Consider the following 17,201-nt stretch of genomic DNA (forward strand, 5'->3'; position numbering starts at 1 on the left):
CTGATGCACAGACACAAACTGACGGTAATGAATAAATGGATAGAAATATTAGAACTATGTCAAATAGAATTGTGGGGTTAGAGTTATTGAAGGGTGTGAAGTAGTATTTTTTGGGTGATTTTGGAGCAGGTACAAACAGAATATCTATTGGTACCATCAACGACCATAAGATTCCAAAACAGGCTTACAGACAAAACAGGATTTGTGCTAAAAACAAAAAAAACTGTCCAGTTAACCTGTGAGAATGAAAGTGGTTTGACTCAACGATTGACTGTTGTGTGCAAGAGGTTTCTAACTCACCAAATTATTACTGCAGTGTTGATAAACTAGGACACGGTCACAGCAAAGGCTGTGCTCTTATCTAAATTTAAACAAACTAAGTGAGACATTTTCTCTCTCCTCTGCAGAGAAAGAGGCTTTGAGAACAATTAATGCAACTAAAATAGCTAAATTCGACCCACCAGGGGAAGAATCTTACTTTATATGGATGAACATGATCATAAAGTAAGCAAGAACAAACTCCAGCTTTGGAAAGAAAAAGTAAAATATTTGGGTTATGATTTATCTAAGAATGGCCGATACAAAAGAAAAGAAGCCATTCTCAAAGCAAACAAAAAGACAAATGATGTCATTCTTAGGAATGACTAATTTCTGTAAATGTTGGGTTCCTAATTACGCTGAATTAGCTAAACCTTTATCAAAATTGATTTATGATAAACCTAGGGCAGCACACAACAAAATGTGCTGGACTCTTGAAGCAGACGAAGCTTTAATGGTATTAAAATAAGATGTTAACAAGTCCATCAGTGTTGGGATTGCCAAATTATGACAAGTCATTTACACAAACAGTAGACTGCAGAGGGGGTTTACATTCCATTTGAAGATGCAGATCTGACTATGTTTGCTGATGACTCGTGTAAGAAGAAATTAGATGGTAAAAATGCAACGGGATATGTAGTAGTGACAAATAATAAAGTGTTCAAATTTGAGTCTCAAACATTTTTTCCAGCACAAAGCTGCAGAACTAATTACTCTCACAGAGGCAAACTGAGAAAAGACAAGGTCATCACTATCTAGATAGTAACTATGCATACTCATGCTTACATGTGTTTGTTCAGCAGTGGAAAAATAGAGAGATGGTGACATCAACTAACAAACCTATTATACAGAGAGAATTGATACCAAATTTTCTTTTGAAGTGCAACATTTAGATCACGAGATCTTAAAAGACATGCTAACAAATGCTGCAGAGCAAGAATAAAAAACCTATTGGATAAAACAAAACTGCAAAATAAACAACATTTCTGGGAATGACCTGAGGGCAAACTAATATTACCTAAGACCTAATATAGATATACGGCTCTTTTAAGCCATGGGTTGGACCATGTCTCAACAGGTGGGAAGGTATCTATGATAAAGAGGGTCTTTCCAGCATATGGTTTCAAAAACTACTAAAAAAAAATTTGTTTTGGGTCTAGCATGCACTGTATGTGCAAAATATAATCCATTTCAACATATTTGCATGGATTTCATTGAACTAAACTAATATGCAGAGAAGAAATATTGTTTGACAATAATTGACAGATACTCTAAATTGATCGAGATGTTATTACGGAAGCAAAAGCTTTGACGAAAGACAAAAAGAACATTTTGAAATACCAGTCATAAATTATTGTGATAATGATATACATTTTGTAAACAAAGTAATAAAACATTTGGCTGAGGTATTTGGAATAAACATGAAATATCATTGCTCTTATCACCCACAGTCAGCAGGGTTAATTGAAATAACTAATGGTACAATTAACTAAAAATTAAGAAAATACAGCAGAATAATATATAAGAATATAAATACGCATTGTAAAAAGGTGAACCAACAAAAATAGTGGCACTGATAACTCTTAATCTTGGGGCACCTGTTCCCTCTGGGTGAGTCTGGAACAACAGGGATTTGAAAGCCTCTGGGGCCATTTGTCTGACCAGTGAAGATATGAACACGCTCAGAGGGGTTAGTGGTGTCTGTAAGAAACAAAAGGGCTCAGTGGTACAACTAACATCGCGGAAATTGATAAATTTAGACAGCCAGGGCTATTTGGGATAAGGGGAATTATGCTTTGCTTTAATCAGAATCAGAATCAATCATAATTAGTCCAATATTATGGTGGGAAATTGAGAAGATAAAATTGACAATCAATAAATACAAAACACAACCACACGAACATTACACGCTGGGAACAATTCTGTTCCGCATGACACCAGAAAATGACCAAACAGGTTTCAGATGTGCCTTACAGTTGTTTCTCCTCCTCAAACTGTCTAGTAGCAACGATTGTGTTACTCTGAACTATCTGTTGCCTCCTGTTAAAACGAAATACCACCGTTTCTCAGCCGATGCAGCAAACTATGTAGAACATCACACAGACAGCTGATGGCTATGGACGATGCCCAGGGCTGGCACCTGATGGTTCTGTGGGGGTAAGCGAAGCAGTGGAGCGGAACTCGTGCCTTGGCACAGTTGGTGAGGTCATTCTATCCATTGCCTATGGATGGCGCCTCCCTGTGTAACCTCCTAGAGACAGACCACGACCATGAAAGGTCAGCCCATCTGGCAGTTTCAGTCAGTCTGTACAATGTACACAGACTGACTGAACACTGTACATAGATGACATTGGGGTCCCAGAGGAAATCAAATTGCTGCGGGGTTTGAAACAGTACTATTTTGGTGGGCAACAATACGTAGAGGGGTCAAGACGTGCTGCTGGCGGAGAGAGGAGGGGTCTACAAATGTTTGGTGCATCTTGAATGTACTTTCATACCATGTTTGAGGAGATTACTGCAGCGATGAATTGATGTTGACATGACTAAACAGACTCAAGTGTACTTACAGATTTCCAGCAGGATGGTGAGGAGCTGGGAAGTGACGATTACACTGAACTGTGAAGTAATAATGATTCATGTCGAAAATTGAGAGAAGAGACGAAATGATGATTGCAGTATTACCTGTAGCTAATAAAGACAGGACACAGAATGTTTGTTGAAACATTCTTTTTATTAAATATGTTAATCCATATAACATTAAAATACATGTGTTTTTGATTATATTCAATTGTTATTGATTTTGATGTTTCTTTTTGTTTTTATGCTTTCACTTATTAAGTAGTTCGATTGGACATTTATTCATTTCTTCATTTCTACATTTCTTCATTTCTTGACTTATTGATTTATTCATTGATTTTTATTAGAATTTATACGAATAGTATAAACAGGTGGGAATGTTGGGAAAAATCTAAATGACTAATTTGTATGCGTTTAATAATTAAAGAATGTTATACATTTAACAGAAGCTCATCTCCTCTGTAGTGTTTACGACACCTCTCCTGACTTATTTTATTTTATTAGTTGGTGGCGCCACTACACCTCAAAGAAAAAGAAGGTTTCGCGTCCTGTGGATGTTGTGCTTATGCGCGCCAGCGCTAAGTACCCGGATGTCGATGGAGGAAGTCAGTAGCCTGCCAGCCGTTTGACAGATCTCGGTCTCGTTTAAAAAAAAAAATCATGGCCGAAGCTTCGCCAGAATGATGGAGGGGTTTGTTTCTAAGCACGCACAGCTCGTCCATTTGTAATAATACTATGAGTGAGGACCGAGGCTGCCAGGACGGAGTCATCAGAGTAGTGTAAAAAAGTATTTCAATCGGCTCAGGCACCAAAAGGAATCACCGAAATCTGCGTTGCGTTTCGGTCTGGTAGATACCGGTCGTATAGGCACCGGGTTTCGGTACCCAACCCTACGGGGCGCTGCGTCATTAACGGACAATGCATAGTCAAATCAACGTAATTAACACAACAACAAGAAAGTCACAAGAACCAGTCACATATTCATATGACAACAAAGCATTACTGTTGGGAAAAATCTAAATGACTAATTTGTATGCGTTTAATAATTAAAGAATGTTATACATTTAACAGAAGCTCATCTCCTCTGTAGTGTTTAAGGCCTGTGTCTTAGTGCGAACTTTCACTGACACTAGGTCTTCAGCAAATGTTTAGTCTATTAAGAAGCAGTTGATTGCCGAAAGAACACTTCAGCTGTTTGTCCTGAATAAGAATGATAACAAACGTGTAGAAAGCGTCAATACTTACGCAGGGCTGATTTGCGATCATGACTTACGAGAAAGTGACCTTTGTACTAGAACAAATAGTTAAAGTGTCCAGATACGTAGACGCCTGTGTGAAACGCGAAATGTGTGTGTGTTACCCTGTGCCAGCCCACTGCATGTTGTTTACTGAGTATAAATACCAGAGGCTCGGAGACAGATCTTCGAGCGGTCTTGATGTACATTCTGTATGTGACTCAACCCTGTCTCCTTCTTTGCAAAGAATAAATGTCCAATGATGAATGATTTTTACACCAGTCTCGAGTGAATTTTTCTGACAATGACATATCAATCCAGCAAACCTGCAGCGGATCCACGCATTCCACCACACAAGAGCACGAGCCATCAAATAGTATTCATAAAAACAACACGATAGACAAATGAACAGGAGTAACATTACTGCAGATGTAAACAAACAAACGCAGTTTGTCACTTACCGAATGCTGTTCACTGAAAGACAAAGTCCATCCTCCTTTCTTTGTTGACAAAGAGTTTACATCGTTTCAGTTCCAGTTAGAAGTCCTTCTCCATTCATGGACGCCAGTGACAGTCGAGCCGCCCCAGTTGTATTTCGCTGGTCTGCGGCAGCCGGTTCGCAGCGGAGCCGGGATCGCACCTCCGCCAGTGTGCCGGCCGGGCGCGGACCGCAGTTGTGGAGTTCCGTTTCCCTGTGAACGTGTTCGTTGATCTGTAGATCCACTCGGGTTTCTCCAAAAGTTTTCAAAAGCACCGTAGTGTCACGAACATGCCGTGCTCAGGTTAGCGTAGCATAGCTTCAAACACCAAGATGCTCAGTTAAAATGAAACACATTCAGCCATAAAATGTGCGACGCTGTCATCCAGAAACACCGTTCATACAAATAAATTAACTACACCAAGGAAAACCCTAAAAATGTTATCATTTCTTCCATATATTTCAATTTGAACTCTTACTACTCCAAGTAACTTCTGCCAGCTTCCTTAAATTTCACATTAGTCACGTGCTGGCCCACTGCCCAATCACGGTGCACGTTAATGCAGACGTACTTAGGAGGCTACCTGAGTACCACTGGCACGTCAAAGAATACGCCCAACATGTCAAACAAAAGATCTGATTGGTTGAAGACTATAACAACCAACAATATCGTCTCCATTCGCTTAAAGTGCAAAGGCTCTCTAGCGGGCAAAGGGCCTCTCTCCTTACCTAGAGACATAGAGGCTGAATCTGATTGGATAAAAGCTCTCCTTAAAACAAGCTGTGCTGGAAGCAGAGCAACAGAGGAAGACAGGAGCTGTGCAATGAGAACATAAGATAATGGGAAAAATAGAAGGCTTAAGCAGAGAAGGCTTAGCTGGCCCTGACGGCCCACCACTGCTATGTAGGGTGTGTGTGTTTGTGTGTGTGTGTGTGTGTGTGTGTAGGTGCGGTGCTGTCCAAAGTACAAAGTTAAGAGACACCCAAACAGCTGTTTCTACAGCATCCCGCTGCTGACTTTACAGAATCATTCATCAATATAGAAACAGTAATCTAGCTATCATCAAGATGCTGCTCGATAGTCGCACTGATTTGGATAGTGTAACTTAGTCGACATGGTGACTTATTCACAAATACAGTGAAGGTTACTTTCACATTCATATCAACAGTATTGTATCGGCCAGGGGTGGGCAATTATTTTTCCCAAGGGGCCGCATGAGAAACAGGGACTGCTGTAATGCCCAGGTCTGGTATAGGCTGATATTTATTGGAAGAAACCAAAACTAAAATCAGACATTCAGCAGCCCCGTATAGCAGGAATAGAATGATCCTTTGTTTCAGTAACACATTTTTACACCTCTCTGACAAGTCAACGGCTATTTGTGTCACCCCTGATATGCATGTGTTTTCTAAGGCTCCAGGGATCCATTGGTTGTCATGCATGTCGTCATGCACCCCCTGTGATCTTTGGCTCCCCCCTGGGATCCCTGGTTGGGAACCACTGACCTATGGTATTGGCTCAGTGTCACGGCTTACACAAGTTGACACTGAGACATTGTTAATGTGCTCTTCTTCTGTTACGACACATTAAAATGTCTGCTGTGGAAAAAAGGTCAATTGAGAACATTTATGCGACAAACGAGAGATCCTGTGAGGGTCTGAGAAGGCAGATGCTGAAATGCTACAGACCTCAAGCTGTAGAGGACATGTCCATCAGGATAGACACGCAGCATGATGTTTTCGGTGGTAGTGTCGTGGATGAAGGACCTCTTCGAGTGGACAAAGAAGACATCGGGGACCCAGATCTTCTTCACCAGGCGCCCATCAAACGTCATGCTTTTGTTGGTGCTGCTGGTGAATGACAGGCGCTCGTCCTTCCAGTAGTGCCTCAGGTACAGAGTCATGGTGAAGTCCTGGTGGAATCAAAGGAAAGACGGACGGTGTTCATCAGTCTACATCTATAACAACGCGCTCTCACTCCTAACCCCTCCAATACGGCAGCTTAGTTAGTGGCCTTAGGCTTCATACTGTGATGCACTAGATACTCTGTCAGTTATTCTCGTTACATACATCTTTTCAAAATAAACTTCCATTTTCACAGGAAGCAACTTGGTTGGGTTTAGGCAACAAAGCTATTCATTTTTATGTTATGTTATGTTTAAATGTCGTTTTGCTTAAAATATATGTTTGTAACGTAGTAAACAAGGTTACGTCCACTTTGAGTAACCAAATAAAATCTCTGGATGATTTGATGAAATCCCTCTTGTATTGATAAATACACATATATACATATACATATACTGAGTTTCACTTGTCATATTATGGAAGCTAGAAGCGCCTGTTTTACTGAGTCTTTAAAGTGACACTATGTAACATTTGCTTAAGGAGCCCTCCCGAAAAAGCCCAAGCTGCTCTGATAGGTTAGCTTTTCCGGTCTTCAGCTACTGGGGTGTAGACTGCACAGAGTTTAGCCGTACTTCTACCGGTGACTGTACAGTTGTGACATCACAACCTGACGTCCTGACGGCTCGTTTTAAAGACAGTTTCTGAATACAGGTGGATTGAGTGTTTTGATACGTACACATTATATCTTATTTCAATCATGGAGAGACTTCATTAGAATTTAACAATGATTTATTATACATGCATAAAATATGAACGGTGCAAAGTCTGTGGCGATTGAACTCCATCCGGAAGTAGTATAATAGAGGGGTAGTGATGCTGAAGTCAGATAAGGCGGTGTTGGGGTCTGGCGCCACCTCCTGGCTGGCTGAGCTCCTCACATGCTTCCCTTCCTCACACAAGTGTGACCTGAAGTCTGATCCTTGCCCCTTGAGATGACCGCACCTCCAGCCTTCAGCCACAGCTGAGGCCAACTCTCCATTGGCCGAAAAGCAGCCTCCCGCTGTGCGCGCAGGCCCGTTTATAAGCACCAACACAGCTAAAATCGCCCTCTTCGCCCTGGACCTCCGTCCCGGCTACAGAAGATCCAGCAGCCTCCCCCCCCCCAAGCATCACGCTGCCGACGCAGCCACGAGGAAGCCGCAGGACTTCAAACCTCCTCAAACCGTGACAGGGCACATGCCATTTCGCTGGACGAAACAGACAGTGCTCCATCCTGAGTCACCCCCTCTCATCCCGCGAGAACGGATCACTTCCCCGATCCGTCTCTCCGCTTTTCTTTTTGTGCACAAACCGGCAGAAGGAGCACGACGAAGCCTCCCTCTTTCTCCGACGATTACCGGGAAGACGCGCCGACACGCCGTCTCAGCCGAAGTTAAACTGTCCCCGCTGCAGCGAGAACAGATCGGACCTGCGCTTGCTCCAGAGAGAGCTGCGCCACCACGGACCGACCCCGCGCCGGCAAACGCCGCGCCGACCAGCAAGCATCCCTCCGCTTTTTTTTCTTCTCCAGGAAACAACTCTTCCTCGAAAACTCTTCCCTTTGCTCCGAAGCATCTAAAAGTAAGAGTTTCATGGCGTCTGGGCATAGCTTAGCTTAATATAACCTACGTTAATTCAGGTTATTCATTTATGTGTTGATATTCCCGTATTTTGTTTGTGAGAAGTTACTGTCGCATGATATCAAGGTATTGCGTAATCCATCGCGGACCCGAAGCTCCGTTTGTGTCACGGGAGTTCACGGGTAGGACCCAAATGCAGACCACAGGAGACAAAGTCCAATGAAACAGGTTTATTTGGTAGACAGGTGGGTGGCTGGTGTGAGTCCCGTGGCTCGACACCGGGGGCTGGTAGCTCGACGGTGTGATGTCCCGTGGCTCGACACTGAAGAGTTGACAGATCGACGGTGTGATGTCCCGTGGCTCGACACCGGAGAGTTCGTAGATCGCCCAGTACTTTCCACCCGTAGCAGAGAGGAGAGAGATTAGCACAGGAAGATACCATGGGGTTTACTCACGAAACGGCGGACGCTACCGAGGCAGAAGACAATACAGACTGACGCCCCAAGCCTGCAGGACCAGGGCTTATATGCTGCCGGGTAACGAGCCAGATTGTCCGCAGCTGGCATCCATCAGAGCGGTAGCAGTGGGAGGAGTCTGGAGGCAGGTCCGAGAAAACACCAAGCACATGGCATAACAAAACACACACAGGGGAATGACAGACACATGAGGAGAGGAGATTGGAGGGGAAACAGAGGTAACCACACAGTGGGTCAGACAGGGATCCTGACAGTACCCCCCCCTCAACGGGAGCCTCCAGGCGGTCTGCCAGTCTTGTCCGGGTGCCGTCGATGAAACTCCCGAACTAGAGTGGGGTCGAGGATCCTAGACCGGGGCACCCATGAGCGTTCCTCAGGACCGTAACCCTCCCAGTCCACGAGGTATTGGAAACCCCGACCCCGAGGGCGAACATCCAACAGTCTGTTGACCGTATGCGCTGGACCTCCGTCGATGAGTCGGGCGGGTGGTGGGGGTCTGGCCGGAGGGCACAGGGCACAGGTGGACACCGGTTTGATCAGCGACACGTGGAACGTCGGGTGGATCCTCATGGATGAGGGAAGCTTCAGACGAACTGCGGACGGGTTGATAATTGCCTGGACCTCAAACGGACCGATGAACCGGGGAGACAACTTCCGGGATTCGGTCCGTAATGGGATGTCCCTGGCGGAGAGCCACACCATTTGACCGACTTGGTACTGTGGAGCAGGGATGCGGCGGCGATCCGCAAAACGCTTATTCTGTTCCGCCGTGCGGAGAAGGGCGGCCCGGGTCTCCCTCCACACCTTCCTACAGCGACGAAGGTGGCGCTGCACTGAGGGAACAGCTATCTCCACCTCCTGGGCGGGGAACAGAGGTGGCTGGTAACCCAGGGAGGCCTCGAATGGAGTGTGGCCCGTAGCCGATGACGTATGGGAGTTGTGGGCATATTCCACCCAAGGCAGGTGAGTACTCCAGCTGGAGGGATTCGATGCTGCCACGCAGCGGAGGGAGGCCTCGAGCTCCTGATTAAGCCTCTCCGTCTGCCCGTTGGACTGGGGGTGGAACCCCGAGGACAGACTGATGGTTGCGCCGAGGGCCCGGCCGAAGGCTCTCCAGACCTGGGATATGAACTGCGGGCCTCGGTCCGACACAATGTCCACCGGGATCCCATGCAGACGGAACACCTGGCTGACCATGATATCCGCCGCCTCCTGAGCTGAGGGAAGCTTGGGCAGAGCGAGGAAGTGAGCCGCCTTGGAGAAGCGGTCAACCACCGTAACGATGACCGTGTTTCCATGAGAGGGTGGCAGGCCTGTGACGAAGTCCAGGGCGATATGGGACCAGGGACGATGAGGCGCTGGGAGGGGTTGCAGCAAGCCGGCGGGAGGTCGGTGTGACGCCTTATTGCGGGCACAGGTTGAGCAGGCGAGGACAAAGGCTCTAGTATCGGCCTCCAGCGATGTCCACCAAAAGGTTCTCCGAAGCAGATCAATGGTGCGTCTGACGCCAGGGTGACAGGAGAACCGAGAGGTGTGCGCCCACTGGAGCACTTGGGAGCGTGCGGACAGGGGAACAAAGAGGCGGCCGGGAGGCCCGCCTCCGGGATCTGGCTGGGTTCGGAGAGCGTCCTGCACCACTGATTCGATCTCCCAGGTGAGAGCGGCTGCCACACAGGTTGTAGGGAGGATGGACCCAGGACTGGAGGAGCGACCCTCGGGAGAGAACTGGCGAGAGAGAGCATCAGGCTTGGTATTCTTGTGGCCTGGGCGGTAGGAGATGGTGAAGTCAAACCGTCCGAAGAATAATGACCACCGAGCCTGGCGAGAGTTTAACCGCTTGGCCGTCCGAATGTACTCTAGGTTCCTATGGTCTGTCCAGACCACGAACGGATGAACAGCCCCCTCTAGCCAGTGTCTCCACTCCTCGAGAGCCAGCTTAATTGCCAGCAGTTCCCGGTTTCCAACATCGTAGTTCCTCTCTGCTGGGTTCAACCGGCGGGAATAGTAGGCGCAAGGGCGCAACTTCGAGTCCGAGTCCGAATGTTGAGACAGGATGGCCCCCACCCCTGTGTCCGAGGCGTCCACCTCAACAACGAACTGACGGGTGTCGTCGGGCTGAATCAGGATGGGGGCGGAGGAGAACCGTTCCTTGAGGAGCTTGAATGCCCGACCGGCCTCCGGTGTCCATACAAATATGGTCTTGGAAGAGGTGAGCCCAGTGAGCGGGGCTGCGAGGTTACTGTAGTTCCTGATGAATCGGCGGTAGAAGTTGGCAAACCCCAGAAACTGTTGGAGCTGTTTCCGGGAGGAGGGAGTCGGCCATTCAGTTACCGCCTTGACCTTTTCTGGATCCGTTCTTACTTGACCCCTCTCAATGATGAATCCCAGGAACTGAACTGAGGTCACATGGAACTCACATTTCTCCGCCTTCACAAACAGTTTGTTCTCCAGTAGGCGCTGGAGGACCAACCGAACGTGGCGCTGATGCTCCAGAAGGTCCGCAGAGTAGATGAGGATATCATCGATGTACACGAACACAAAACGGTTCAGGAAGTCCCGGAGTACGTCGTTTACCAACGCCTGGAAAACTGCTGGGGCATTGGATAGTCCAAACGGCATGACCAAGTACTCGAAGTGACCGAGGGGGGTGTTGAACCCCGTCTTCCACTCATCTCCTGCTCGGATCCGCACCAGGTGGTATGCATTGCGAAGGTCGAGCTTGGTGAAGATTGTGGCTCCAGACAAGGGTTCAAACGCAGAATTAATCAGTGGCAGAGGGTACTTGTTCCGGGTAGTGATGCTGTTCAGACCCCGATAGTCGATGCAGGGCCGGAGACTCTTATCCTTCTTAGAGACAAAGAAGAATCCAGCTCCGAGTGGTGATGAGGACGGGCGGATGATTCCAGCCCTCAACGACTGTGAGATGTATTCCTCCATGGATGCCTTCTCCGGCCTAGACAGGTTATATAACCGACTGGAAGGGAGCGGAGCGCCCGGGTGGAGGTCAATAGCGCAGTCGTAGGGACGGTGAGGTGGTAAGGAGAGGGCCCGACTCTTGCTAAACACTTCCCCGATGTCATGGTAGGCGGTGGGCACGGAGGCGAGATCTGGCAAAGGCTCGTGATAGTCCTGGGGAGGTCCTCCAGGGGGTTGCGCCGATCTTAGGCAGTTAGCATGACAGTCGGGGCTCCATGCGGCAATCCTCCCTGCCGCCCAGTCAATCCGAGGGTTATGGGTGGTGAGCCAAGGGTGGCCCAGAACTAGGGGGTTCTGCGGAGAAGGAAAAACGTAAAACTGAAGTCTCTCTCTGTGATTACCGGACAGGATGAGCTGCAGCGGCTGGGTCCGGTGAGTGACTCGAGCTAGGAAGCTGCCGTCTAGGGCATTGACCACTAGCGGCCGCTCTAGTCTCTCCAAGGGAATCTGGACTCTGGCGATAAACTCCGTGTCCATGAAATTCTGTTCTGCTCCAGAGTCCACCAGAGCCGAGAGAGAGAGAGAGCGAGAGTGCAGCGAGAGAGATGCCGGCAACAACAGTCTTGGTAGGGAGTCACGAGAAGGCTCGGGTCCGCTCACCAGTATCCCAACCCTTACTGGCGAGCGCCCCCGTTTGACCGAACCGGACAGGAGGAAAGGGAATGTCCCAGGCGGCCACAGTACAGGCACTCGCCTGCTCTGATCCGCCTATCTTTCTCCCGTGGCGAAAGGTGGGCACGCCCGAGCTGCATAGGCTCCTCCTCCGGCGTGGAAAAGGGGACCGAGTCCCAAGCCTGAGGCCCTCTCCGCTCCTCCGGATAGGCTGACGCCGGAGCACGCAGGCGGAAGCTGGAAGAGGGCGATGTCACGGGTGCTGCCCCTAGGGACCTGTAGTTCCTCTCACGTCGCCTCTGCCGCATCCGATTATCCAGCCCGATCGAGAGCTTAATCAGCTCCTCCAACGAACCGGCCTTATTACAGGTTGCCAGTTCATCCTTCATGGCTTCGGATAGTCCGTGAAGGAACACTCCCCTGAGCGCCGTCTCTCCCCACCCGGACTCGGCGGCGAGAATGCGGAAGTCCACTGAGTGTTCCGCTACACTCGCTTGACCCTGTCGCAAGCGGAGGAGGCGTTGAGCTGCATCCTCGGAGTCCACTGGGTGGTCGAAAACCCTCCTCAGATCCTCCACAAAGTCGACATAATCCACAAGATTAGGCTGGTCGATGCTCAGTGTGTTCGTGGCCCAGTCCAAAGCCCTTCCCCGCAGTAAGCCGACCACGTAAGAAACCCTGGACCTGTCTGAGGCGAAAATCTGGGGCTGTCGGTCAAACACCTGCCCGCATTGAAACAGGAAGCCCCGGCATCTCCCCAGCGTTCCGTCATAGGGCTCCGGAGGTGGCACGGGGGACTCCCGAACCGGCGGGGCGAGGACTGGAGAGGGGAGTGCAGGTGATGGGTCCGGGGCTGGAGCCGGCTGAAGCTGGCCTGTCCGAACCAGTCCCTGCAAGATGCGGCCAACCTCAGAGACCTCACCTGCCATGGATTGCAGGGCTTGACGCATCTCCATGAGCATCTGCTGGTGTGCCTCCAGCTGCGTGCTATGTCCGGCCAGCGTAGCTGCTCCTGTGGTTGCTGCGTCCATTTTATGGTCAGTCTGTTCTGTCACGGGAGTTCACGGGTAGGACCCAAATGCAGACCACAGGAGACAAAGTCCAATGAAACAGGTTTATTTGGTAGACAGGTGGGTGGCTGGTGTGAGTCCCGTGGCTCGACACCGGGGGCTGGTAGCTCGACGGTGTGATGTCCCGTGGCTCGACACTGAAGAGTTGACAGATCGACGGTGTGATGTCCCGTGGCTCGACACCGGAGAGTTCGTAGATCGCCCAGTACTTTCCACCCGTAGCAGAGAGGAGAGAGATTAGCACAGGAAGATACCATGGGGTTTACTCACGAAACGGCGGACGCTACCGAGGCAGAAGACAATACAGACTGACGCCCCAAGCCTGCAGGACCAGGGCTTATATGCTGCCGGGTAACGAGCCAGATTGTCCGCAGCTGGCATCCATCAGAGCGGTAGCAGTGGGAGGAGTCTGGAGGCAGGTCCGAGAAAACACCAAGCACATGGCATAACAAAACACACACAGGGGAATGACAGACACATGAGGAGAGGAGATTGGAGGGGAAACAGAGGTAACCACACAGTGGGTCAGACAGGGATCCTGACAGTTTGTGTATTGAACTGCTGTAACTGTCTGCATTTAGATAAATCGCTGCGAGTGGATGCAGTTTCTGTATTATTACTTTAGAGACGTGATGAGAAACACTACGCTCATCTCACCGCAGTGATAAAGATCTGTTTTGTTGGGGATTATTTTCATTAATTTTATTTCACTTCGTGTGGTATTTCTCTCTTCATTAACTCGACTCTGTGAGTGAGCTGAGAGTCGTGGCTTATCACTGCATAAGCTGCCGGTAGTTCAAAGACGACAACGGTATACTTATGCGTGATAAAACCAGCGGACTCATGCTCCTTATAACATCGCAACAGAGTTGAGTCAGGTCGATTTCTGCCTCCCTTTTATTTCTCTTGTTCTCCGTAACTTGCACCCACATAGAGCTCCGGCTGAGTGTGGGTGAACCCCCGCCTATTGTCCCAACTCACGCGACGCATCGGCACACGTGATTACATACAGCAACCTCTCCGCCATTTTGTCAGAGTCACTCGACTCCGCCATCTGGTGGTAGCTTAGCTGTAGGTCCTTAAGACTCATACACACACACATACTTGCATACATACATCCTCACCCACACACACACACATACATACATACATCCTCATCCATTTTATTCATTCTTTAGTTTAGGCATATAAAATTGTATGATAACGTTTATTGGTTGCAATATTAATTGATTTGATCATTTACTATTTTGATTGAATCAACTCTGTTATACTTTAAGGAGCAGTCGTCTGTGATTACTTGTACATATGCGTGTAATGAAATTGTATGTAGTAGTCCTGTGCTCGAATTTAACCCTTCACTGTCACTGAATGTATAGTCATATGCAGACTGTTGACATTATGAGTGACTACTAATTGTGAGACTTAGTTTTATCGTTTGGTTATTGGTCCCTGTTCGCAGGGTGGTGCACCGTTGTTATTAATAATCATTAATAATTGTTACATACATTAATAATTCTATTGATGTCAAGAATTCAGTTTCTTAAATGCTGATAACCCAAACACGCTCCTTTAGTTCCCAACAGCGGAATCCCCCTGGAGTCCACACACTGGTGGTGGTAGTGGTGGTGATGGTGATGATGATGATGATGATGATGATGATGATGATGATGATGATGATGAGGAGCATGACTTTGATGCTGACTGGAGGTAACTGGGGTGGAAGAGGGTCGCATCTGCTTTGAGCTGAAATGACAACTGACAGCAGCATAGAGGAGAACATTTTTTAAAGTTTGACAGTAGCGATGTGATTGGCTTAAGCAACCTATGCAGAATCTGGTTGGTTAATTTAAAGTGAACGCCCACAATCAGCTGATAGAGTAATCACAGGGAGAGAGAGACTATGAATGCAAAGAAGAGTAAAGAGTCTTCCTGACTGAATTTACGCTAAAGCTTCATGTAAATCTCACTTCCTACAATATAGGACCTTTAATATAATCTGCATTGCAAGCCCCTATAAGGAGTATCTGTCAAAACCAAATAAATGTACACTAGCAAGTAGGGGTCAGAAAGCCTGACACACTGAGTTGATACCGGCCTGGCTGATTGTGCCCACGTGGGGAAATCAAATTCTGCTGACGGACTGAAGTCTATGCAGCACTTTATTGATTCTCATGTGTTTATTTGTGTTATTTTAGTTTTACAAAGAGCTCATGAAGACCTAACATGCATGAGGCGGCATGAGACAGAAATGATGCGGGCTTATTACTGTGGGATCACTGTCACACACTTAATGGACTTAATGAACCGAGTAAGTACACAGAGACGGACACAAGCATAGCAGTTCTATTTCATCCTTACTGACCGCCAGAGGCAGTGCTTAACACTGGATATCTTCCGTCTCGCGCATGCGCAGGTCGAATATTTATATCAACAAAGTCACGTGTGACCTCGGATGACCCCCGTCGTCTATAAGTTCCGGTGTCATCCTGAGTTCAGTCCTTTTTCATCTTCTCGCGACGCAGGTTAGCTACCATGGTAGCATAAACAAGGATGTGTCTACGATCAAGACGATCAAGAGCTCGTCGCTGTAGTATTGTGACCACCGGTCGGAGTTGCGGTTCTCTCGCCCTCCAAAGGCTGCGACGAACTGTCCCTCTTCGGAGGGAACGGTGTGTTCGCCGTTCGGACATCGAGCCCCGGACTGGTGGACGGCCCTATCATCGGTCGTCACCAGTCTGATAAGGGCCACCTAAGTCGTGATGACAGCAATCGGTAAGATCGATTAACATTGTTTTCTATAACAGTTGTTTGTTCCACGGTTGGCAGAGCGCTTCCGCTCTAGTTAATCGAGTGGCGCGCTAACGAGAGCGTAGAATTACGCTGTCGGCCCGCCCTTCACAGTGTTACAGCAACTGTCTTAGTGAAGAGTGTCCTCGCTCCCCTCTCACTGTAAGGACTGTGTTCTTTTTTGTCCGTTTCCACAGTAGCAGAGTGCTCTCGCTCTAGCTAACTGGTGGGGCACTAATATCTGCAGCAACTATCCGAGTGAAGAGTGTCCTCGCTCCCCTCTCACTATGAGGACTGTTTTCCTGACCTGTTTCCACAGTGGCAGAGTGCTCTCGCTCAAGCTAACTGGTGGGACACCAATATCTGCAGCAACTATCTTAGTGAAGCGAGTGTCCTCGCTCCCCTCTCACTGTAAGGACTGTTTTCTTTGGGTCTGTTTCCACAGTAGCAGAGTGCTCTCGCTGACTGACTGACTGCCCCCTGCCTGTTCTCTCAACATTCAGCAGAGCGCTCCCGCTCAGACTGATTTGGAATTCCACATCAACTAGTGGGACTAGTGGGACAGTGGTTCCACCAGAATCGCAGCCATGTTAAACTCTCCCGGCTGTAGGACCTGTATAGCTCTTCTTCAGCCGGAGGACGGCCCTGACCTCTTGCCCTAGCCTCGAGCTTCTGAGGCAGGGCCTCTCGGAGAACCCAGGCAGGACCTGCGGCATCACGCCTTGAGCAGTAAGGTCTGCTAGGCTGGCCGAAGTGGAACACCTGATGCGTGAGGTCTACCTCCCCCTGTCAGGGCAGCTGAATCCAGCCCAACCTACCCTGGTCATTTGTATGGCGCTTGCACGCCTGGCATACTCAGCAGTTGGAACATCCACCTGTGAGTGCCTTCTTCTGGCGCCTTCCCGCCCTCACCACCTTTTCTGTTGCTCCCTCCGAGGAATATCTGAGGGAGTTGCGTGCATGATGGAGACACCAGGGCTCTCTCCCGCCTTAAATCAGACCATGCAGGAGGTGGCAAATCTGGCCTTGCACGTATGCCAGCCAGTTAGACGACTATTGCATCCATCAGTTTCCCCTGAGGAGACTCTGAGGCCCGATGCCAGGTGCCCTCGACCCAATGTCGGGTCAAAGATGACCTGCTATCCAGGGCTTATGACACAGCAGCGCTGTGCACCGTATCGACAACTCCCTCTCCCACCTCATGCTTT

The 17,201-nt window shown here is 48.5% G+C and overlaps 1 protein-coding gene across 1 annotated transcript in view; it reads right to left on the reverse strand.

The window, feature by feature from the left end:
- gabrr2a (gamma-aminobutyric acid type A receptor subunit rho2a) overlaps positions 1-17,201 on the reverse strand; it is a gene marked incomplete at its 3' end in the record, with an annotated part of 119,171 nt that overhangs the window by 38,171 nt on the left and 63,799 nt on the right. Inside the window, exon 4 of the mRNA XM_079287266.1 lies at positions 6,298-6,521. Coding sequence (XP_079143392.1) covers positions 6,298-6,521 — 224 coding nt within the window. The remainder of the gene's footprint in view (positions 1-6,297; positions 6,522-17,201) is intronic.

The sequence above is a fragment of the Melanostigma gelatinosum genome (assembly GCF_949748355.1).
Source record: "Melanostigma gelatinosum genome assembly, chromosome: 16".
NCBI classification, from domain to species: Eukaryota; Metazoa; Chordata; class Actinopteri; order Perciformes; family Zoarcidae; genus Melanostigma; species Melanostigma gelatinosum.